General features: G+C 41.9%; 1 protein-coding gene across 5 annotated transcripts in view; it reads left to right on the forward strand.

Moving 5' to 3' along the window:
• The window catches only part of TSNARE1 (t-SNARE domain containing 1), a 420,326-nt gene that overhangs the window by 217,326 nt on the left and 176,550 nt on the right, over nucleotides 1-26,450 (forward strand). For all 5 annotated transcript variants that reach the window (XM_063451002.1, XM_063451003.1, XM_063451004.1 and 2 more), the window contains 2 exons: nucleotides 16,878-16,950; nucleotides 20,583-20,665. In XM_063451002.1, coding sequence (XP_063307072.1) covers nucleotides 16,878-16,950; nucleotides 20,583-20,665 — 156 coding nt within the window. The remainder of the gene's footprint in view (nucleotides 1-16,877; nucleotides 16,951-20,582; nucleotides 20,666-26,450) is intronic.

Consider the following 26,450-nt stretch of genomic DNA (forward strand, 5'->3'; position numbering starts at 1 on the left):
ATTGTCCATAATTACTTCAAACCCAAATAAAGCATTTATTCACCACCTGTGTGTTTTTTTTTTTAACAAACAAAAAACAAACAAACACGCATTTAAAAATTTCAATATCCAATCCTAAATCCACACTCAAGAAGCGAAAAGTCGCAAATGTTTAAGTATCCTGTGCAGTCACATTAACTACTCCTGTTTCCAAAGTATCTGTACTTTCCCTTCCTCTCCCGCCCCTAACCCCATGTTGGGCTTCTGGTAATTTATAACCCCCTAAGGTATAAGAATAACTAATCGGGTACCTCATTCCCACTACACTATCTTGCTGTGTCTATCTCCGATCCTACTACTAGTGTTCCTCTCCACTCGTCTTCCTGATGTGATTACAGATCGAAGAGATTTAGAAAAAAGAAAAACAGAACAATGAAAAATATACATTAAATACCATCAGTGAGTCCATTAAATCCCATCCTTTTACCCAGCCTGGCAACAAAATCCAACCAGGGAGTCCAGGTCTCAATGAACCTCTCCTCCCATAGAGCCTCGCATTTAGAGAGTTATGATTTCATAGATCTGAGACCAATACGGTTTTATAACTGGACACTCCTACTAAATGTAAACCGTGGTCCCTATTTCAACCCCTCTCCCCCCACACACCTGCAGCATTTATTTGAGACCCCTGAAAACATCCTATGCAAAACATGAGTTGTGTGATACCATTGAGTCAGTAGCTTATAATTAGTATCTTCTATGAACGAGAGAGAGAATATAGATGAGCTTTTTTTTGCACATTTTCAGCCATTGTTCTTCAGAGAATATCGACACTAGGCCATCCTCCCATCATTCCATGAATTTTTGGTGGGGACGGTTGCGTTGCTGTCATCAGCATTTTGTAAATAGTTGAGATCTCCTTTTGCAAACAATCCTTCTGTTTGATTAGCGTTTTCAAAGTATGTTAAGTTGAGATGTGGGATAGCTTTTTCTGAAAGCGGGTTGTAATTATGTCCAATCTGTTGATACTTGCACTGCTCAAGTGGTTTAGCCTCTTAAGGACCAAACTTCTGGAATAAAAGGGAATCATGACATGTCACACATGTCATGTGTCCTTAAGGGGTTACATTCCTTGTCGTCACTGATAGATTCCAATAGAAACATCCCAAAAGGTGAACTGATCAATGAGATACGAGCTACTGGATCCTGTAAGAGAAACTCCAACGCCATTGACCGACTTCCCACAGGAAATCCTGGTTGACTGACAGTGGAATAAGTGGGCAGGAGAACAGTCTGAATATACTACTTGAAAACCATTCCTTCAGTGTGCCACTCTAAAGGGGTAGTCCAGGAACGAAAGGGTGACCTGCCACTCCTCTAGCCAAATCAGAGCCGATAGTGCCCCTCCCTCCACATCATTGAATAATACAAAAAAAAAAGAGAATCAACCGCTCCCACGATGTTATATCGTACCACATCCAATTTCAGCCGAGGGCGCAGCTCATCCCTCACAAACTCTCTCTGCACCAACTTAAGAGAGGTGAAGAAGGACTTTGGAAGTCTGATGGGGATGTTTTGCATATGATAAAGAACCTGAGGGAGAAAATTAATCTTAATCAAATTAAGATGACCAAACCAGGACACACATAGTATACCCCAGGACCTGAGGGGATCTCCATTATAGAAAAAAGTTCCTAGGGTATAGTTTGGTCAGTTTCAGGGTGTCATTTCCTCCAGTCTACTGGCGATTGCTATCAGGGTGGTGACATTCAATATTTCACACTTATGAATGTTCAACTATTGGTTAGATAGAGCCCCATATTCCGCGAACAGTGCCAGATTAGGGAGAGTCACCTGTGTCTGGCTCACAAAAAAACATCATATCATACACGTGAGCCTTGACCTTGTATTCTACTGCACCTCAAACTCTTCCTCCTTGCTATCATTCAATCTTGAATGAACCTGCAAAGGTTCTAGAGTCAGAATGAATGATATGGATGAGAGCAGGAGCCCCTGCCGAGTGCCATTCCAGATTGTCACTGGCCTTGTAAGGCCCCATTCACTCTCACCCTTGCCATTCGGCATGTGTATAATGCTTCAATCCATTTGCAGATTTCCTCACCAACCCCATATATTACAACGTAATCAACAAGAATAAACAACCCACCTAGTGTCTGCCGAGTGTACCAGATTAAGCATTCTTATGGTAATATGCTTGGCCTCTCTCCCAGAAACAAACCCTGACTGATCCGGGTGGACCAGGTTCAGCAGTACTCCTTGAATTCTCAGGGATAGTACTTTAGTAAAAAGCTTAAGATCAGTATTGCGGAGAGAAACTGTTCTATAGCCAAAGCACAGACTAGAATCCTTTCCCTCCTTTGGCGGTATAGTTTTATATGGGCACCTTCCAAAAGTAGCGAGTTGCAATTTTTTTTATTTTATTATTTTTTTTTGTTACTGTTTTTGCATATATTTTAAGCCATCTTCTATGTCTATATCTAATTGATAAAACTTTGGTTGGTTAGGTTTCTTCAAGGCTGTTTATTATCATCTACACATTGTATCTTGTTCACATCATAATTCTATTCTGGTTACATGGGTACATGCGTGTGTATATATGTGTGTATGTATATATATATAATGTGTGTGTATATATATATATATATATATTTTATATTGGGCAATACTGCATGTAACCCATTACATTTACTTCCATTTATTTTAAATGAATGCTTATTCTCCTTGTGAGATAGATATTCCCACCCCTACCAATGCAAATATCTCACACTCGATAAGTGACTGTGACGTTCTCACTGCTTGAAAGTAGGTCGCTGTAAGTACACAACACACAGGAATGTAACAAGGAGTGACACAGAATATAGCACCTTGATATCCTCAGCTGCTCATATATGCTACAGCCGGCTAAGACACACTTTATTGCAATAGTCATGGTGTGAAAATTCTACGGACAGAACAGACTGGTTGGGAGAGCTCCTGAAAGCCGTGTTTACTTCGATAAGCATGCCTGATTGAAGGCACATTTAAGCTGTCACTGCAAATTTACCAAGAAAGCACAGAATTTGCACCTCTGCCTTTTTTTGTTTCTGTGTTGGCGAGGGCACATTTTATACACAGAGATATAAATAGCATATAAATAAACGATATAAATAGCAAAGAATAATCAGCATGATTTTATCTGTGACTTATACAATAAACCATATAAAAAATCTGCCATGTAAGAGCAGTGTCAGAAGAGAACTAGTTGGATCTCTTCAGTCAAACACTGCAGCATTATCGTACCCTCTATCAGACTCTCTATCTTTGATCCTGCCAATCGGTGTTTTAACTGTCTTTATAAAACCCGTAGAGAGAAAGGAGAAAAAACCAAAACCGTGATTCCATTGCCCCTAATTCAATGCCACATGTGCCCTTCCAGTGCCAGGAATAAACTGGATCGGGATGTCCGTTGCTGGATGTTTTATTAGACAGTCCATGTTACAGGCTTTCCCTGCAGTCCACAGATTTGGGTTGCAGTATTTTGGCTATTGCTAGACTGTCACACACATGACGCTTTCAGCAGCAGTAATTATAATTATTTTATAGGCATCCCTGTCACTTTCGCCTATGATGTCCCAGATTATTGGTCGTTAAAAGTGTATATATATCGAGTTAAAAATCACAAATAAACTGTATCTTATCTGCTTCTGTGTAGCTTTCTGTACCTGAATCTTTATTTTTTTTTCCCAGGGATGTTTAGTTTTCATAAAGAAACATAAGGCAAGTCGTCCTTACCTTTTCTTATATATAGCGAGGAAAGCAGTGCCTTCAAGGGGAAGTAGGGAAGAGGGGCAGGCTCTGTGTGAGTGTAGCTGCAGCAGAATATAGAGAAACAGCCAGAATGATTTATTGCAGCAGATTTGGACAAGCAATCTGAAAATAGAGAGAGATAGAGAGAGAGAGAACATATATGTCTTATTTACACAAAGCCAATGTCAAGTGTTTTAGGAATTTAAACCTATTATGGGAAGAAAGACTATGCTCCCCAAACGGGGGGTATGCAGGAACGGTGTGTCTTAGAGCAAGTGTAACACCCACTGAAACATGGTTGATGTTCTCAGTAAGGGACAGGGGTAATGGCAATAAATTAAAATGAGCCTTAAAGGACCACTCAACACTTTAAAAGAAATCCGACCAGCCCCAAAATGCTCACAGTTTAGCAGATATACCCCCAATGAATATATCCATGCATATTTTGATGCATGTATATATTGGGAGTATAGTCTAAAAGAGATTACAAAATCTGCAGTTTTAATTAAGCCTTTCCCTTTTTTCCCCAGAAGAGACTTTCAGTCTCTTCACAGGGAAATAACCAATCAGAGGCTTCTCATTAAGAAGCCTCATACTTGGTCCCCATGCGCACGGCTGTCGCTGAGGAGCTGGTCTGAGGTTTGTTAGGGAGGGAGTGGCAGGCAGGCATACTCAAGTAGGAAGGAATCCCACCTGGCTGATTGACATGTGGCAGGAGTACCCTACTTAATTTATAAAAGTGCTGATTTCTCATGACAGGTTAACTTTAATATAATCCTTTCATTTTGAAAGGATTTTTTAATAAAAATTATGTAAATAAATAACTAATCCCTCCCTTTAGTATATGAGAGATTCCTTCAGCCATATACGTGCACCTTGGGGGTGAAGCACAGAAGACCGACCATAGACTGTCTGACCCAATGTGCATCATATTCTAAAAGTAGGGATGTGTTTTCTCATTTTTTTACAGAAATTACTTTTTTTTTTTTCAATCCAATTTCCTTTAAAAACTTGATTAAGGATAAATATATATTTTTAAAATAGTTTTTAGGTGACAGTTATCTTTTATGGTTCTCTTTCAGTTGCCAAACTAACTTACCCACAATCCATCAATCAAAAGAATGTCACAGAGGGGCACATCATGGACAGAAATCCTGCAGTAGGGAGTACAGATTATAAAAAAGGGAGTATAATCATTAGGACACAGGATGCATGAGGAAAGGAAAAAAGAAAAAAAAAAAACCCGTCGGTGCTGCTTTAATTCCGTCTGTGTTTTAATATTCCTGATTTTATCTCCTTGTGGTAAATCATGCTCATAAACTAGAAGATCATATATTTTTAGATCTGCAATAGGGAAAATAAGCAATTAGTGAAATTACAGCAATCACATTTTTCTAAAAATATCGATTTTATATTTTTTCGATGGTAATGAAAACCAGTAAATCTGCTGAAAAAGAAGATTGTGCCTGTTCATGCATTGGGCCTCTTTTTATTTTTTTATTTTTTTTGAGAAAATATTATTTGAAAAGAAATGATCATTTATCAAGCATTTTCTTGGCCAACTTTACAGTTTACAAGCAAGTTTTTACTATAGAATTTGGATTAATTGATGCTATTACTGATTTTTCTAGAAACTTATCTATGCCAATTCACTGCCTTAGGCATATTTTTAATATAGTAAATAGTCCTTTATCTGGTAGTCATGGCTGTTAGATAATCAAAATTGTTAGTCTGTCATCTTGCAGACAATCAACTTTTTTATATGTTTTAATTGCAGATTCTGTATATATATATATATATATATGTATGTATATATATATATATATATACACATATATATATATATATATATACACACATATATACATACACACAGGTTCATTTGTAAGCCTTAAGTAACCAGTATAGCAATGCAATGTTAGAAGTGACATCATCAATCGAGTTGGGGCAGTCTACATCCAAAAGTGGTGGTAAATGCGGATGAAACTGTGAGTTTGTAAATGGGCAAAGAATGGCATATCAAGGTAAGTTTGGTTTGTTTCGGTTGAGCAGAAGAAACATAGGCTTTTCAGTAGTAGTCAAAATAATCTTGATTCCCTTCTGAAGTTTTTTTTTTCTTTTCATCCCAGGTTTGGTCGTTATACATTGCCCTCCTGAAATCATGGGTTTCATCTTAGTTTAATAAATGGTACATGTTAATAGTGTAGTCCTACCATAAGCCTGGCTCATTAGCACACCCTATTGTGTTCAGCAGCTAGCCAAGGGAGAAATTTGAGCATCAAGGTGGACTGACGTAAACAGACCCAGTATAGATCCAAACCAGTGCTTGCCAAGATATGTCTGATGCTGGGCAGGTTAAGACCGAGGTTAATATTAACAGGTTAAGGTTGTGAGGATATTTATGGGTTGATAATTTTTATGAAAATATTATTTTTAATATTTATCAAAAATATATTTAATAGTTTTTATTATATCAAAAATGTATATCTTGGCACTTTTTTTCCCAAATAATGATTGAAAGCTGTGAATTACCCACAATGTAAAATTCTTTTACTTCCTAGAGGAAGTTTCACTAGAGGATTTTTACTTCACACAGTAATCACAAATTAATGATAAAAATATAATTTATTGTGACAATAATAATATATGTAACATCCATGACAATAATCAGTGAATATTTAGATATGACATAAGTATACAATATGGCAGTGGTTTACCAAAATATAAACAGCTAAATAGCAACGGTTCTATGCAATTTAAAAATATTTACGACAGGGCACTACTTCACTTAGAAACCAAATTCACAGAGAAGACAAAACTTCACAGAACACAGCAGTGCAGAGTAAAGCAGTTAAAACTTTGGCTGACGGGGGGCGTGGCTTGAACGCCGACGGAGATGGCCGCCTAACTGAGGAGCTCCGTCCCGCTATGCCATAATAAGCGCACTACACACTGCATAACCTACCCGATGGGACGCACCAAACGGTCGGACTCTCACCCGACGAAGAGGGGCTCCCAACATTCACCCCAGTCGGGCACGCTAGACGGATACCTCCGCACGCCGGGCAGGCAACAACGAGCTACACCAGGCCCCAAGATGGCCGACGAACAGGCCGCGGCACCACATGCACAAACGCCCGATCCACAGGGACCCTCATTGGCGGATATTAGAGCTGACATCAGGGCCCTCACTGCCGCAATGGTCACAAAATCTGACCTACAAGCCCTATCCGATAACCTGAATGAAGCGATCAGGTCAGAAGTTGCCACACTGCAACAAGATCTCACAGCCCAAGATGGCCGCCTACAAACCCTGGAAGGCACCCACCACACCACGGTGGGACGACTCGACGCAACATGCACAGCAGTAACCAGACAGGGTAACATGTTACTCCAATTGAGGAGGCAAACGGAAGACCTGGACAATAGGGGCCGCAGGTCCAACATACGGATCCGCAATGTTCCAGAAGCCCCAGGTGAGGAAGACGTAGCAGCAGTACTGTCAGAACTATTCAGCGTAATTTTAGGCCCAGAAGACCCACAGCGCTTTGACTTCGACAGAGCTCATAGGGCCCTAAGACCCCGCGCAGCGGAAAACCCGCCTAGAGACATTATCTGCTGCCTGCATGAGTACAGGATGAAGGAAAGCATTATGACTAAAGCTAGAACCAGGCAAACTTGGCGGTTCCGCGGGGCAGAAGTCGCCCTATTCCAAGATTTATCACCCCTCACTCTAGAGGCCCGCAGAGCTCTGAGGCCAGTGACACAGCTACTACGAAGCCGCAATATACCCTACAAATGGGGTTTCCCCTTCTCCTTAAATGTCAGACATGAGAACGCATGGAAATCCCTCCACTGGCCAGACGAAGTACCCGCATTTTTACAAGCGCTGGGACTACCCCACACCGAAGTAGAAGACTGGGTCCTGAGCCCCTTGGGCCGCAGACCCAACATACAGGCACCGAGAGCACAGAGGCGCCGCAGGGAAGACTCGCCACACGGACGACAGGCCCGAAGACACCAAAACCTTGCACCGCCTGAGGATAACTAGGCCCTAGGACACGACTCAGCCCGTCCAGCCTATGCCTGCAGAGCGGCTGGAAATGTCGATAGGGCCCCTGCGCTGGGCCGCCGTCCCACGGGTGGACTGGTGGGGGGGGGGGGGGGGCCGGGGGGGAGATATGTTATGTGGGTCTACGGAGCAATGTGATACTGTTAGAAATGTAAATGCGCTAGGTACTATTTAGCCAGCAGAGTTATAAGACATGATTGGAATCGTAGATATTGTAGTTACTTAATGTTGTTTACAGATTTGCTTGATCACCTAGAGGTCTGACCTCGCAGGACGCTCTCCCCCTGCCCGCCTCCCCCCCTCCTCCCCCCTCCTCCTCCCTCCCTCCTCCTCCCCTCCTCCTCCCTCCCTCCTCCTCCCCTCCTCCTCCCTCCCTCCTCCTCCCCTCCTCCTCTCCCTCCTGTAGGTTTTTCTACCTACATGCCAACAAGGGAGGCAAGCTGCTCGCCCGAATGCTGAGGGGTGCGCAGGGGAGGGCGCAAGTACACACCCTACGAACTACACAGGGAACATCGACACAATTCCAGGAAGAAACAGCAGATACTTTCAAGCGATTCTACACAGGTCTATATAACGTCCGAGAAGGAGACACCGAACCGAATATAGCCGCACGACGGACCGATATCAGGAACTACCTTGACAACCTGCCTCGTGACACTTTAACACCATTAGAAGCTGAAGAACTGGATGCCCCCATCACGGAGGAGGAGGTACGCCGAGCCCTGAAGACGACCAAATCCGGGAAAGCTCCAGGCCCTGATGGCTACCCAGTGGAATACCTCAAACAGTATGGACACATTCTAATACTGCACCTCACTGTGGCTCTCAACGGGGTAAAAGACGGACACACCTTTCATAGAGAGGCTCTGGCGGCAACCATAACAGTGATCCCCAAACCGGGAAAGGATACTGAGCAGGTAGGGAACTACCGCCCGATTTCTCTCCTTAACACGGACATTAAATTATTCTCCAAGATTTTAGCGATGAGGATTCATCCTCACATGCCCAGACTGGTGCACCCCGACCAAACAGGATTCATTCCGGGACGGGAGGCTCGGGACAGTACGTTACGACTGTTTACCATCCAACACCTAGCCAAGCACTCGTCAACCAAACTGTTACTGCTTTCCACGGATGCCGAGAAAGCATTCGATAGAGTCGACTGGGACTTCATGACAGAAACCCTACGAAGGACGGGAATGGGTACGGGTATGCTCACATGGATCTCGGCACTCTACGGTCAACCTACAGCTCGAATCAGGGTTAACGGGGCACTCTCCGAAAGCTTTAACATTAGAAATGGCACGAGGCAGGGCTGTCCACTGTCACCCCTGATATTCGCACTCACCCTGGAACCGCTACTGGAGTATATAAGGAGAAATGAACAGATCATGGGCTTCCGGTACAAAGCGACCGAACATAAAGTAGCCGCATATGCGGATGATATGCTCTTCTTCCTTAATAATCCAGTGGACACACTCCCCAAGCTCATGACCGAGTTCGACAGGTACGGTAGGCTATCTGGACTCAAATTAAACCTCCCCAAATGCGACATCCTGAACGTCACGACCCCGAAAGCAGATTGCGACAAAATAATCAGCAGGTTTCCTTTCCACTGGTGTAAGGACAAAATGAGATACCTCGGACTGTGGATACCAGATGCGACTAAAGAGGTCTATACCCATAACCACGCCCCGCTCCTGGCTAACATCCTAGCGGACCTTAAACGATGGAACTATCCCCACATATCCTGGCTAGGGAGGATCGCAGTCATAAAAATGAACGTCCTCCCGCGGATACTGTACGTCCTTCAGACAACTCCGCAGACAGTCCCGCAAACATTTTTCACAACACTAAAAACAGCGCTCATCCGATACGTATGGCGGGGAGAAAGAGCGAGAGTCAGCTATGACAAACTCTGCCTCCCCAGGACCTGGGGCGGATTGGCACTACCAGATATCAGAAAATATCATCAGGCAACAATCCTACAGAGGATCAAGGAACTACACACAGACTCACCACACAAAAGATGGGTGACACTATGGAGGGAAACGGTAGACAAACAACTACACACGCTGGTCTGGCACAAGGACGCAGATACACAAACAGTCCTGGAAGCCGACTCGCCTATCGCGCACACCCTAAAACACTGGACCACCCTGAGGAAGGACCAACAAATCTCACCCAAACCTAGCCCCCTCATACCAATCACGTACAACCCAAACTTAGGAGACAACCTGCCACCAAGTGCCTGGCCGATGGCCAATCGAGCCGGATACATCCCAATTCACGCGGTCCTTCATAATTCAGGAATACGCCAGCTCAGGGACATTGCGACGGTGGGCCCACCAACGCTTATGCACCAATTCCGCTACGCCCAACTCGCACACTATTACCACAACATGCCGCGCAGGGGATCACTACACAGGGACCTAACTTGGTTCGAGAGTCTCTGCACGCAGACGCCAGAAACGGACAGCAGGGTGTCAACCATGTACCAAAAACTAGTAACGGGACATCGAACCCACAACTCTCTCTACAAACGGCAATGGGAAGACTGGACAGGGACTACGTTCACAACCGAACAATGGGAAAAAATACTGCTTCTACAACACAAAAGCACATCCAGCTCGCACCACCAAGAAACAAACTATAAGCTTTTATCCCACTGGTATCGCACACCGAGTCTGATACACCGCTATAACCCAACGATCCCTAACACCTGCTGGAGATGCGGCGAAGACCCTGGTACCCTACGACACATATGGTGGGACTGCGCTAAGATCAAACCGTTCTGGACCAGTGTTGAGCACGAAATCAAAGAGATCCTGGACGAGCCAACACAGCTGACTATGGAGGCAGCACTCCTACACCACACGGAACTCCCAGTGCCGGCCTACAGGAGATCAATCCTAAGACACTTGCTCAACGCAGCCAAGACTCTCATCCCTCTACACTGGAAGTCGGTGACTCCACCCACACTGGAACACTGGAAGCGAAAGGTGGAAGACATTAGGACAGCAGAAGCCAAAATCGCGGAACTACAGGGGAGATACGAAAAACACATTACAAGTTGGACACCCTGGATACTATACACGGCCTAAACGGCGGCAGGGATGATCGTACCCACTGAGGGGAAATGGTTCGAGAGACATGGAGGAGGGTCTGGGCACACCCCGGGGGGATTTGGCAACATCCTCCCCCCCCCTTCCCCTCTTACCCCCCTCCCTCCCCCCCCTCACCTCTAGGCTCCTTCACACCCCCCCCACACCCTCCACGATTTAACACACGCAAGCAACCACACACACACACCGATCAAACCTCACCGTACACACGAGCATTACCGGAGGACGATACCAGGTTGATACACTATAACCCCCATTACACCCAAACTGACAACGCCACGGAACAGGCGCGGTTGCCCACACCCCAACAATATATACACAGGAGACCACTCCCTTAGATACATGATAACCGCCGCTAACCATCGCCCGACAAACCACCTAAACCCAAGGCTGGAACACAAGGACGGTAGACATAGGCGGAGACACTACCGTCAGACACCGAGGTAACAGACAAGAATAAAACAAGTACCCAGCCCAGGCCTCTTAGGCTCTCCGGACTTGGGGACTACAGTACACAACACCCGCCAACTACCCGGACATCCTAACACGTTGTCATAGGCAACGGGGCCCAACACGGACACTAGGCGGTACACCTCCGAAAAGACTAAAATTACGATTCACCATTCCCTCCAGACACACTTCCCAGAGGCAAGTCAGAGACCCACCTCTCACACCAGTTGACACCTCACTCCTCCCCCCCCCCTTTTTTGCCCCCCCCCCTTCATCCCCCTCCCCCCCCCTTCATCCCCCCCCCCACTGTAAAATACGATCTGATTTGATCGCTAACACTCACAAACTCCTAGTGAGTAAAGTTTAACTAGTTACCATACCGTTGCGAAATTACCTTTATCAGAAGCGAAAATTACTAGAAGATATTAGAGGCACTTTGTAATGGGGATCTGTGATACACTGGAATGAGCACTGCATACCACCACCAAACCACTAGATCCCAATTTTCTTTATGTTATAACCTAATGTTATGCTTTATTATAAAAAAAAAAAAAAAGGGAAACAATGAAAAAATATGTACATGTCTATTTCATGGGACCTGCGAGTCCAACTAGACACTACTACTGTCGCTACACTGTGACCTGCGCGTCACCACTATATGTTCGCATGTTCAACTACCCCACTCTCTCAAATTACCTAACCCTTTTAGACCCTTAACAAGTTTTTATTGGGACCTGCGTGTCCGCGCTGTATAACATCACATAATATGAAAACTACCCAATAAAAAATATATTTACAAAGAAATCAGTAAGTGCAAATAAAAAAAAAAAAAAACTTTGGCTGACAGTCAAATTACACTGAATTAACTCTTCCACTGCTTGCTACAATCCTCGTAGGCAAGATATCCTATTATATTGCAATTTTACAATTAAAGTAATGTTCATACCAGATCATTTATATAACAACAAATGATACCGCACTCTATGATTAGAATTAATAATGTAAAGCAAATACTTGCAAATATGAATTTATTAAATTAGTAGAGATAATAGATATCTCAAAGATTGTCTCCTATAATGGATAATGTATATCAAATCTCACCATGAACACCTTAATAACAATGAATATACTAAACGATACCACAATAAAACCCCAATACAATCCGACAGTTAAGAGCGTGCCAAAAGGCACTGTATGGTAGAGAGCCCTCTATCCACTGTACAAAAAATATATACAAAAGTCCATCAGCAGAACAATATCGAAAAAATGTGTGTATCTGAAAAAAAGGATATATCCAAAAATATGAAAAAAGGGGAACAAAAAGAGACAAAAGACAGAAAAAAAGGAAAAAAAGAAAATATTTACAGTCCAAGTGTGTACACACTGATGGTAGTATATAAATGTCTCTTCAATGCTTTATGGTTTGATCTCACCAAAACTTGAAGTTAGAAATCCTCTCATTGACGATTAGAAAAACCCAGAGATAAGCGATTTTTTCCGGTCTGTAGCAAATGAAGAAATGTCCAGTCAGTCCCCCTGTGCTGCTGGATGAGGCAGAGGGTCTCACTGCGTCGTCGGTGGGGTACAGAAGGTGGTGCAATTACATCACCAACATTTTTTGTCAGGGGGTCCATTTTCCTTTTTGTATAATGGGTTAACTGAATTTGGTGATGCGTTTGACGTAATTGTTGTTATCTTTGTCTGCTATATATCACAGAACCTGCCAATTTTCAAAGCACTTTCCCAGTCTGGGTGTCTGCAATTTCAGTCGTAAAATTAAATTTGACATATCTTAACCTTAATTTCACCCTTTCTCTTACAATGCAACTTTGCAAGATTCGTTATTTTTTTAGAAAGTAAAATTGATTACTTAGTGTTATCTGTTATTTGATGTCTTGTTTACATAATTTGCATTCCTTAGCTCAGACTTGAATGAATAGAGTGATAGAGAAATCTTGTGTCTGTTCTGAGGGTGACTGGCAGTATACAATTTTAATTTCTGTCTTAACACAAAATGTCTGCCAGTATATGTACTGACAATGTGGACATACTTTTTAATGTTTCTGGCTTTCATACGGTGTTGATGCATTATGAACTTGCACATTGATGCTTGTATTGCTACGTATCCATGTAAAATATTACCAGGTAAGCGTACTGTGCAAGAAATGATATGACAAATTTAAGAAACAACAATCTCAATGTCACAGGACAGGAGATCGCTAAATCCTTTGTTGGGTGTGACACAAGTTTAAAGTATGTTAACGTAATATGTACAATTTACAAAAGAACACACACAGTGGGTATAATAACATTTTATTTTATTTGCTTTTATACAAAATGGATGGCCACCCGCTGAGCCTTACTGCTTATTGTTTTTCCCCATTATTTATTTATTTATCAAATATTTTACCAGGAAAGATACATTGAGATTTCTCTCGTTTTCAAATATGTCCTGGGTCCACAAATCATTGCATTGTTACAGTTAGTGTACAATAAAATACAAAAACAATATTAATATACAATATATACAAAATTTAACATAGAACAGGTAGGAAATATATATAATCAACCATGACAGGTGCATTCTGTTTTGAGTTATGTAGAGAGGGATCTCTTAACCCCTTAAGGACCAAACTTCTGGAATAAAATGGAATCATGACATGTCACACATGTCATGTGTCCTTAAGGGGTTAAAGGACTTGTGTTTAAGAGCAACCATTATATGATAATGGTTGCTCTTAAACATTAACAGCTCTTATTCCACCCTTTGAGTCTCTATCTGTGCTTTTCCTGTCTCTCCCGAATCTTTGTATAAAATGTTCGTACATGCCTTTTTGTCGAAATAAACAACAGATAAGTTTGGCACATTTTGAGGATTAGCCGATTGCAGTATGCAAACAACAAAATCTTCTGGGCACCTCTGGAATCCTTTTTATTTAATCGTGCTTAAATAGTCACAAATTAGGCTCCTTGAAAGAGCCTAAAGAAATGTCTGCAATGTGAATAATAATTAGCTGCCCAATTCTCCTGATAAATAGCACACAGCTTGTATGGAAATATTACAATGGAAATCTTTCCCCTCAGATTGTCACAGTATCTGCAGGCTACATTTTGCCCAAGTCGCAGAGAAAGTTCTCTGACAGTGTGCCAGAGGCATGATCTCACAGAATAAAAAAGGTGAATGAGCTCCCTTGACGGCCGGCATGTGTCCAATCTAGAATCTCTTTTGTACGTCAATTACGGAGACCAAATACTCCTATACTGTTTGATATAATATACTGTTACGTTAAACATTTTCACTGTGAAAGTCCTGAGAGTGCACCTTTATTGTGGTTTGCATGGATGCGAAGATTGCCCCAAGGCAAGAGCTATAGTGTTTTAAAGAAAGAAAATAAAAATGCATGTTTTGACTGGAGCCATCAAATATAGGCAGTGCTGGAAGATGCATATTCCAAACGTTGCCTCCTATACCAAATACATCCCAATGCAGGTATCAATAAGAGGTTTGTAGCACCATTACTATGCCCATCAAAGGGAACCTTATAGACCAGAAAATAACAATAGGCTCCCTTCTGGCAATGTGCACATGTATCACACCCCTCTTTGCCCTGTACAAATAAATCTAAATAACTATTACTTGCCTAGTTTCCAGCGACACAACTCCTCCACTGCAGCTTCCAGACGCTCTAACCTTATAGCTGCTGTTATACGCGATGTGTTTAGGGACAGGGAACCTCATTACACCCTAATCCTATAGCTGCTGTTATACATAATGTGTTTAGGGACAGGGAACCTCATTACACCCTAATCCTATAGCTGCTGTTATACACGATGTGTTTAGGGACAGGAAACCTCATTACACCCTAATCCTATAGCTGCTGTTATACGCGATGTGTTTAGGGAAAGGGAACCTCATTACACCCTAATCCTATAGCTGCTGTTATACATAATGTGTTTAGGGACAGGGAACCTCATTACACCCTAATCCTATAGCTGCTGTTATACATAATGTGTTTAGGGACAGGGAACCTCATTACACCCTAATCCTATAGCTGCTGTTATACGCGATGTGTTTAGGGAAAGGGAACCTCATTACACCCTAATCCTATAGCTGCTGTTATACGCGATGTGTTTAGGGAAAGGGAACCTCATTACATCCTAATCCTATAGTTGCTGTTATACACGATGTGTTTAGGGACAGGGAACCTCATTACATCCTAATCCTATAGCTGCTGTTATACACGATGTGTTCAGGGACAGGGAACCTCATTACACCCTAATCCTGTAGCTGCTGTTATATATGATGTGTTTAGGGACAGGGAATCTCATTACACCCTAATCCTATAGCTGCTGTTATACATGATGTGTTTAGGGACAGGGAATCTCATTACACCCTAATCCTATAGCTGCTGCTACACGATGTGTTTAGGGACAGGGAACCTCATTACACCCTAATCCTATAGCTGCTGTTATACACGATGTGTTTAGGGACAGGAAACCTCATTACACCCTAATCCTATAGCTGCTGTTATACACGATGTGTTTAGGGACAGGGAACCTCATTACACCCTAATCCTATAGCTGCTGTTATACATGATGTGTTTAGGGACAGGGAACCTCATTACACCCTAATCCTATAGCTGCTGTTATACACAATGTGTTTAGGGACAGGGAACCTCATTACACCCTAATCCTATAGCTGCTGTTATACGCGATGTGTTTAGGGACAGGAAACCTCATTACACCCTAATCCTATAGCTGCTGTTATACACGATGTGTTTAGGGACAGGGAATCTCATTACACCCTAATCCTATAGCTGCTGTTATACACGATGTGTTTAGGGACGGGGAACCTCATTACACCCTAATCCTATAGCTGCTGTTATACATGATGTGTTTAGGGACAGGGAACCTCATTACACCCTAATCCTATAGCTGCTGTTATACATGATGTGTTTAGGGACAGGGAACCTCATTACACCCTAATCCTTCAGTTGTTTATTCTAAAATCAGCTCTACAGAACATTCCCACACTGGAACGAATGATGTGGGTAACAGTGCCTTTGTTGTATACAATACGAATTACAGACCTTGGTCTTAATTTCTCTACTGTGAAAATTATCATTTTTTGAAATTGTTTGTCAGTCTTGTGAAGCCTTTTTTTTTTTTTTTTTGCGCATTTTCAATTGTAATGAAATTCAATTCAAAATACTTTGACATACCTAATTACTATAGTTTGTTTACTCTGTAGCGTTTGTAACAAAATATAGAGTTCTCTGTAAGTATTTTGTGTCTTAGACCACAACATAAAATATACCTAAATGTTTTACCATGTTTAACTTTTGTTTGTGCCACCTTTCTTTTACTTGAAAACCTGCAGTTCTGTTTAAATCTTGCTCAGTTCCTGCATTATAAATCCCAATACTCTGTTTTGTTTTCCACAGAATGATATGATTGATGTTAACCAGATAATAAAAGATTTGGCCTCCATTGTTTATGAACAAGGAGACTCCATAGGTATGTATCTTCCTGCATGCACACATTCATTATATTGCCGACCTTGGGCTTACATTTCGTTTATTTCATACTTTGTATCCAGCTGTACCCAATATCTGCATTCTGCATGAAAGATAAATAAAACCATACACATTCATATTTAGAAAATCCTGCTTAATGCTTTGTCATGAACCAAAGCTAAATAAAAGGAAATGGTCTTGTGTTTTATCTAAGATCAGACTAATTTTAGACACACTTCCTCGATATATACAATGTTTAACAAGGTCTCTATGTTACATTTACTATATCAGCCCTAGACATGTTTCACTGCTAACATTTTACCCCTTTATTTATCAGATTGGCCCCGTTCAGGTTTTCTTTTACCTTTCAGATGCATGGTTCAGAACAGACTACCAGAACTATCCTTGGGAACCGTAGATGTAGTTATGTAGTTCATCACTCACAACAGGATCACGTAGACTTTATTACCGCAGAATGCTTGGTGGTATGGTGACCAGGCAACTGCACTTACATGATAATCAGCTGTTAAAGGATTTTATCAGAAAACCTCTAACTGACCCTGTCGTCTCTCTCATACGAACAACCAGAGCTGGGTAATCCAATGTGAACTCCAAGCTCAATTAAATGTGATTCTAATGAACTTCTCATGCAGTTTACTCAATAGCTCCTCTGAACTGTGGGGAGAAAATAATTACCTATTACATAAAATGTCCAAGTTGGGTAACATTCTGTGTTGCAGCTCTGTTTATTGCAATAACCATGCGATTCACTTGCAAATTCAATGTGAATTTCAAACTGAACAGGTGAAGAAGCCAAACTAGAAGCGTTTCCACTTCAGGTACTTTGACTATAATTTGAAATTCCTTTTAAATTCTCTCTTTAGTGAATAACCCTGTGATAAAATAATAAGAGCAGCTTCTCTGAGATCCTTAAATCCCTAAAGTAACATTGGGGACATGTTATCAGTTGTTATACACCAATGCTATGCCTTGTGCCATTAGAAAGTATGGCTATGGCTGTGGTGTGGGTACCAGGGTTTTCAAAATGTTCTTCTCCCTTGAAAGCAAACAAACCTGGCTCCCAGTCTCACTGATTTAAACGTTTTATGATATTCTCCTACTAGGGGTACTTATGGATAATGCATTCTGAAATGACTCTTTCATATTCCATGTAACAAAACGATCTCATGGTCATCAGATACATATTTATTTTTGTTTAGTAAATAAAGGGACACACAAAACACCAAAACAGTTTTAGCTTAATGCCAGCGGCGTACTATGCCTCTCTAAAAAATGTGGGCTGAATAGTACACCCGGCAGGTCGCTGGCAGCCCGCCTTGTTATACTTACCATTCAGATCAGGGGCACTGCCTGACAACCTTGGCAGCAAAACCGGCTTTTCTGGGACATGTGATCACGTTGAGATGACCAGATCGGCAGTGTGCTTAACTGCCTGCAGGGGGATTGCATTGGTTGGAAAAACAAAATTAATTATACATACACTAATAAATGCTTAGATCATATATATAAATATCTAAGTTTCTGTGCTGCCATACGGTCTCAAAGGCAACATAACCAATCTGGCCAATTTCAATATGTAAAAGCTGAAATTTGCATGCCTTATATTTGACCCTGTAACTTTCCAAAACACTATAAAATCTAGACATGGGGGATACTCTGTAATTGTGAGATATTGCTGAACACAAACATGAGTGTTTTAGAGCAGTAAAATATACAATGCTGATGATGTCATCCGTAAAAGGGCAGTTTTGTTTTGTGAAAATTGCAAAAAAAACAAACAAATATGGACATTAAATTTGGCCCTGGTTTGTGATTAAGTGGCTACTAAAAAAGACATGCCTCTTTTTAAATACCCTGTGTCTGAAAGGAAGCATAGGCCCAGCAAACCAATCTGGCAAATTTCAATGTATAAAAACTGAAAAGAGGAAGCTGCCCTATATTTGACCCCGTATGTTTCCAAAACACTATAAAATCTGTACATGGGGTGAACTATTATACTCGTGAGACATCACTGAACACCAATATGTGTATTTTATTACAGTAAAAAGCTAACCGTATTATGACATGCACAGTTAAAGGACCACTCTAGTGCCAGGACACATACTCGTTTTCCTGGCACTAAAGTGCCCTGAGGGTGCCCCCACCTTCAGGGTCCCCCTCCCGCCCGGCTCTGGAAAGGGGAAAAGGGGTAAAACTTACCTTTTTCCAGCGCTGGGCGGGGAACTCTCTGCCTCCGATCCTCCTCCGTACCGCCCCGTCGGCCGAATGCGCACGCGCGGCAAGAGCTGCGCGCGCATTCAGCCGGTCGCATAGGAAAGCATTATCAATGCTTTCCTATGGACGCTTGCGTGCTCTCACTGTGATTTTCACAGTGAGAATCACGCAAGCGCCTCTAGCGGCTGTCAGTGAGACAGCCACTAGAGGATTTGGGGGAAGGCTTAACCCATTTATAAACATAGCAGTTTCTCTGAAACTGCTTTGTTTATAAAGAAATGGGTTAACCCTAGCTGGACCTGGCACCCAGACCACTTCATTAAGCTGAAATGGTCTGGGTGCCTAGAGTGGTCCTTTAAAATGCCATGCAGAACTAAGTAAATATTAACATTTCCTAATTTCTCACACTTTTTTTTTAGATTGTATTTATATTACATTATGTTTCATATATAAATATTTGATGTGAAATGAAAGCCATGTTTCTCCTAAACAAAATGGTATATGAGAAGTGTGGATGCATTTAGTATGAAGGGGGTAAACTATGGTTGAACAGGTTCCAAATTCCAGGTTTTGCTGTGATCGGCACTTGTATAATTGCCTCCGTCCTTAAGAGGTCAGTGACGTGAATTAGTGTATAGATCATGTCCCTGCAGTCTCACTGCTAAATTCTCTGCCATTTAGAAATTAAATTACTTTGTTTATGCAGCCCTGGTTAAATTTCCACACAGCCTCCTCACGCACTTCATGAAAAAGTCTACATTTTGAGCTTCCCTTATTGCAAAGTGTGTTTAATTTAGAATTGTAAACCATGACGGAAGTTTCATATTTTGCATCTCCCTATTACTGAAACCTGCAAAAAGCAGAAAAGTGACAGGTAAAATAAAATCAACACATGGTAGAGAACACAAGAATAACATTGCTATAGCCTGCAGGAGCCTCCTGTTTGTGATTAAAGTTCAATTATCAGAGCAGGAAATGTGAACTTCTAAAGTAAACTCACTGTGCTGTAAGATCTGATTATAATGACACAATGTTTGTCATGTTGGGTTTGTGAGTCACATGCAAGAGCCAGGGCTGCATAAACAGAAACAAAAGTGATTTCACTCCTAACTGGCACAGAACTGAGCAGCTCAGGGGCATGATCTATGCATTAAAGCAGCTTTGTTACGGTAACATTGGTTTGGTGCTTAGATTGTCCCTTTAAATAAAATAGTTCAAACATGTCTAAACCAGAAATTTTAACCTGTTAGATTGATATAACTTGTGTCTGGTGGTCCTTCTGTAACCTCTGGGAAACCGCAAAAATGTGGAACCATTAGTTGTACCTTTTTAGATATCCGAAGTGAAAGATGCATTTCTTATTTAATTTTTAATAAGTCTAATCTTTTCCATTCACAGACAGCATTGAAGCCAATATTGAGTCTGCAGGTTCCAACATTGATTCTGCCAATCGGCAACTGGCCAAAGCTAGTCAACAACAGGTAAGTAGCTCTTAGAACACCGCTTAATAATGAGTATCAGGCTTTCATCTGTGGAGTCATGTTTCTCATTGGGCTGATTTCATTGGTCAACACATTTAATGTCTTGAATTACATTCATAGCAAATAACACAGTAATAAACATTATACAACTGCAAAATGTATCCAGAATGTTTTTTCTTTAAAGGAACAGTAAGATCAATAATTGTTCTCACTAGTATAAAGCACTGATATATTCCATGGCACTGTACCATTTTGTGAACGGTAAACATATTGTAATGAAAACAAAACACACCAATAAAAAAATAAATAAGGTTTGTGCTCGGTAGATATTCCAAGCTGCGTGTCAAGAATCCATGACTCACAAGGTTCTTATCTTATAGACAGAGAGGTACATGCTCTAGGCTTTAAGAGTGTATTGCTATATTCATATGACAAGTCCTGGGGCTCATAAGATTTTATTTTATTTCTGAAGAGGTAGACTGTGTCACTGCTTTTCGGCTCTGCCCATGTGTCACAAACGTACAGAAATCAGATTTCATGCATATCGTTTTTTTCCTTTTATTTCTTGGTTGTTTTTGTTTTTTATAAAGAAGGGTAGTTGGCTTTTCCTATTGGGAATACAAGGCTACATTATAGTCTAGAATGGAAAGAAATGGGTAACGGAGCTTGCTGGCTAGCCACCATGAATTTGTAAAGGTATATTTAACAAGAAGTCCATCCTTGAATCTTTTCTCACATGAACATATTCTGTTTATTTTCTTTATGGAGTTAGTTTCTCTTACTGGAGGTTTTATTATTAATCCTTCAGTCAGATTTTCTCGCTCTGAGTGTCACTGATATTCCTGGGACAGAGAAACAAAAGTGTTGTGACACGTAAGGCACCTCTGTACTTCATTTTAGCAGTTCTGTGTGAAATAATTTAGATATACCAGTTCAGATGAATATGTATTGACTTTGTGTTGATTTTTGTTTTACTGTTCCTTTAAATTTGTCACTGTGACAAAAGATATCCAAAGGACAAAAAAAATAAACATAAAAGGAACACTCCAGACACATAAGGCACTTCACTGTGTATGGAGTCTGTCACATTTGTGACAGATTATAAAAGTGCCGATTTCAATAGAAATCTGCGCATTTACAATTGAGGCAGAAACACCGAACTGGCTGTCACTCAGAGAGCCAAGACAGTTTGCTTAAGGAGCAACAAGTGCACAAAGCTACAGCTGTCCTCCTGCCCTATTCCCAGTGAGCTAAATTACAGTATGGTATAACTCACTGAGAAAAATAGGAGACTCACAATCATGTGAGCGCGTGTTTAACCCCTTAAGGACACATGACATGTGTGACATGTCATGATTCCCTTTTATTCCAAAAGTTTGGTCCTTAAGGGGTTAAGCACAGTGCGTTTTCAATGAGAATCCTCTGGAAGTCTGAGCTGGCGAAAGAGGGGGTGGGGGGGGACTTGCAAGTGTTGCAGAAAGCAAGCAGGAAACATGCATGTGTGTTTTCTTTAAGGGTACATCTTTCTAATCATTATAAAAAGCTGACATTGTTGCGGGATAGCTGGGTAGAAGAGGAGACCAGACCATTCAGGCAGCGCTATTGGATAATGTAAAGTCATATCACTCTCTCCTGATGCTGAGAGTCAGAATGTCACATTTGAGTGTGTAGAGATTAACGTTCCATGAAAAAAAAAAAAAATGGTTTATGCACTCCAGTAATGAAACAAAGTGCGTAATGTGCAAAAAGCCCTTTATTCAACAAAGCAATATAAAAAAAAAAAAAAAAAAAGTTTAGCAAAACTCATAAACTGTCAGAGATGTCAAAGATACACTTGCACCTGGCAAAGTGAAATCTATCAAAATAGTTTACATTTTCTGTCAAAAATGACAAATTGGAAATATTTCCAGGTCAGCTATGTTTCCAGTTGAAATTGCTGGTGGATCCCAATAGTTCACTGTTGGTGAATAACCCTGTGGTTTTGTGAGTTATGTCTCCTTAATTAGGCGCTAATTCTTGGCTATTGGGGAGAAGAATCCCAAGTATCATTACACGTTCTGAATATAAATCTGATATTTACTTGTATGTATTGATGTACCCATCTTAAATCTCAACTGCCCTAACTCTGCAACCTCACTCTACAACTCCACTCTCGCCTCTCAACTTGACATCATGGCACCTCCTACAGTTAAACGCAGAAAGCGCCCCCAGCTACAACCCTGGCACACTTAGCTGACCCGTTATCTCCAAAAATGTTCCAGAACTGATGAACGCTGCTGGATAAAGTCTCACTTTGCATCTGACTTTGTCCACTATAAATTTATGCTGCGCTCCTACAGCATGGCTCTTTCCTCTGCAAAAGTAAACTACTTCAAAAACCTCATAAGCACACTGTCCCATCAACCCAAACACCTGTTTCACACTTTTGATGCTCTTCTTCGCACTGTGACTCCCCCTCCTTCCACCACCTTGTCCACAACTTTGCATCTCATTTCACTGAGAAGATCTCTACAATCAGGAAAGAAATCTCTAATCTCTCTTCTACCCCTATCATTACATCACCCAACCCCACTCCCCCTGCCATCCTATGCACATTTGCACCTGCTACAGCACAAGAGGTTTCTGCTCTGCTCCTGTCCTCCCGCCCCACCACCTGCTCCCTCGATCCTATTCCCTCACATCTCATCCGCACTTTGTCTCCCTCTCTTGCTCTTCCTCTCGCTAGCATTTTCAATCTCTCCCTTTCCTCTGGCACATTTCCCTCACCCTACAAACATGCAACCGTAACCCTGATTCTGAAAAAGCCCAACCTTGATCCCAACTCCCCATCCAACTACCGCCCTATCTCACTACTGCCATTTGCCTCCAAGATCCTCGAGAGAGTTGTGTACGCCATATTGACAGACTTTCTCGAATCCAACTCTCTGCTTGACCCCCTTCAGTCTGGATTCCGCGCTGGTCACTCTGTCGAAACTGCTGTGACCTAAGTATCCAACGATTTAATTGCTGCTAAATCTCACGGCCAATACTTTATCCTAATCCTCCTTGATCTTTTTGCCGCCTTTGACACTGTTGATCATCAACAGCTTCTTCACATTCTTCGTAACTTTGGTCTACGGGATACTGCTCTCTCCTGGTGCTCCTCCTACCTCTCCCAGCGCTCTTTCATTGTTTCTTTCTCTGACACTGCCTCTTCTCCCCAACCCCTCTCTGTCGGCGTCCCCCAAGGTTCTGTCCTCGGCCCCCTACTGTTCTCTATCTATACTGCCTCCCTTGGTAAACTCATCAGCTCCTTTGGCTTCCAATATCATTTATATGCAGATGACACGCAAATCTACCTGTCCTCCCCTGATCTCTCTCCGCCCACCTTGACTTGTGTTTCTGACTGCCTCACTGCCATTTCCAACTGGATGGCTGCTCACTTCCTTAAACTCAACCTGTCCAAAACAGAACTTCTAGTTTTTCCTCCCTCAAGTGCTGCTACTCCTGTGTCTGTCTCCATCCAAGTCAACGGCGCTACTATCACTTCTACCTCACAGGCTCGCTGCCTGGGGGTTCTTTTTGATTCTGACCTCTCTTTTACTCCCCATGTCCAATCGATAGTCAAATCCTGTCGCTTCCAACTCAAGAACATAGCGCGCATCCGCCCATATAAGATACTGGTTCATGCTGTTATTCTCTCTCGCCTCGACTACTGAAATCCCCTTCTCACCGGTCTTACATGTTCCCAGCTTGCACTGCTGCAATCTATAATGAATGCGGCTGCGAGGCTTATTTTCCTGTCCGGTCGCACCTCCCACGCCTCCACGCACTGTCAGTCCCTGCATTGGCTTCCAATTAGATATAGGGCACAATTCAAAATTCTGTCGCTTGCTTACAAATCCCTACATGATGCTGCTCCAACATACCTATCCTTCCTCATACACAAGTATGTCCCGTTGAGACCCCTGCGCTCAGCTCAAGACCTACGCCTATCCTCTGCCCGGATCCCCACCTCTGACGCTCGCCTTCAAGACTTCTCTAGGGCTGCACCTATTCTGTGGAACTCCCTTCCCTCCTCAATCAGACTTTCACCCAGCCTCCACTCCTTCAAAAAATCTTTGAAAACTCACTTCTTCATTAAAGCGTATCAATTAAACTGTCAGCAGGCTTCTCATCCCCCACCCCATGACTCATTTCCTGCAACTGTCAAAAATGACCTACCAAGCACTCAATAAACCCTTCTCTAACAAACTATTTAATTCCCCTACTTTAACCCTTTGTGTCAGTATACCCCATTCCCTCTAGCATGTAAGCTCATTGAGCAGGGCCCTCAACCCCCTCTGTTCCTGTACGTCCAGTGGTCTGATCTCAATTATGTGTCTGTTAGTCCACCCATTGTACAGCGCTACTGAATTTGTTGCACTATATAAATAATATAATAAAAATAATAATAAAAATGTATGGCAGGGTTAGCTCAGGTTATATTAGGTGATGCGATCACTGAAGACTTTCTGGGTATCATAAAGATCTGAATATACTCAACCTTGATATCAGTACAATTACTGATATCGAGGTAAAGCCGGACGAATGATGATCAGTCTAACCACTATTGTTCCTAAAAGCACTACAATGACTTGTCAGTATTGGGTATGTAGAACGAAGTTTGTCACGCAGGATTGTCGTCAGACATACCATTCACTAGATTCCTGAAGGCAGACAATGTAATAGAGCAGCAGGAAATGCTAGCAGAATGCTGGGTTGTATAGGGAGAGGTATTAGCAGTAGAAAGAGGGAAGTGCTCATGCCATTGTACAGAACACTGGTGAGACCTCACTTGGAGTATTGTACGCAGTACTGGAGACTGTATCTCCAGAAGGATATTGATACCTTAGAGAGAGTTCAAAGAAGGGCTACTAAACTAAGCTGGTTCATGGATTGCAGGATAAAACTTTCCAGGTAAGGTTAAAGGATCTTAACATGTATAGCTTGGAGGAAAGACGAGACGGGGGGATATGATAGAAACATTTAAATACATAAAGGGAATCAACACAGTAAAGGAGGAAACTATATTTAAAAGAAGAAAAACTACCACAACAAGAGGACATAGTCCTAAATTAGAGGGGCAAATGTTTAAAAATAATATCAGGAAGTATTACTTTACTGAGAGGGTAGTGGATGCATGGAATAGCCTTCCAGCTGAAGTGGTAGAGGTTAACACAGTAAAGGAGTTTAAGCATGCATGGGATAGGCATAAGGCTTTCCTAACTATACGATAAGGCCAGGGACTAATTAAGAGTATTTAGAAACGTGGGCAGACTAGATGGGTCGAATGGTTCTTATCTGCCATCACATTCTATGTTTCTGTTCATTGTTATTGTAAAAGTAACCTGGTGTCTACACCGGTTTTAATGTCATTTGACATTCCTCCATATTCCTTATAGCATTGTTACATTTTACTTTCCAAACTGTCGTAGTCAAAGACTTATGATATAATAATAATAACAAAGTGTTTAACCAGGAAAGGTAAATTCAAATTACTCTGGTTTTCAAGTACGTCCTGGGGATGTTGCCTTAGTCCAACATCCAATTTAAAGGGACACTATAGTCACCTGAACAACTTTAGCTTAATGAAGCAGTTTTGGTGTATAGAACATGACCCTGCAGCCTCACTGCTCAATCCTCTGCCATTTAGGAGTTAAATCCCTTTGTTTATGAACCCTAGTCACACCTCCCTGCATGTGACTTGCACAGTCTTCCTGTAAAGAGAGCCCTATTTAGGCTTTCTTTATTGCAAGTTCTGTTT

The sequence above is a fragment of the Pelobates fuscus genome, chromosome 4 (genome assembly GCF_036172605.1).
Source record: "Pelobates fuscus isolate aPelFus1 chromosome 4, aPelFus1.pri, whole genome shotgun sequence".
Lineage (NCBI taxonomy): Eukaryota > Metazoa > Chordata > Amphibia > Anura > Pelobatidae > Pelobates > Pelobates fuscus.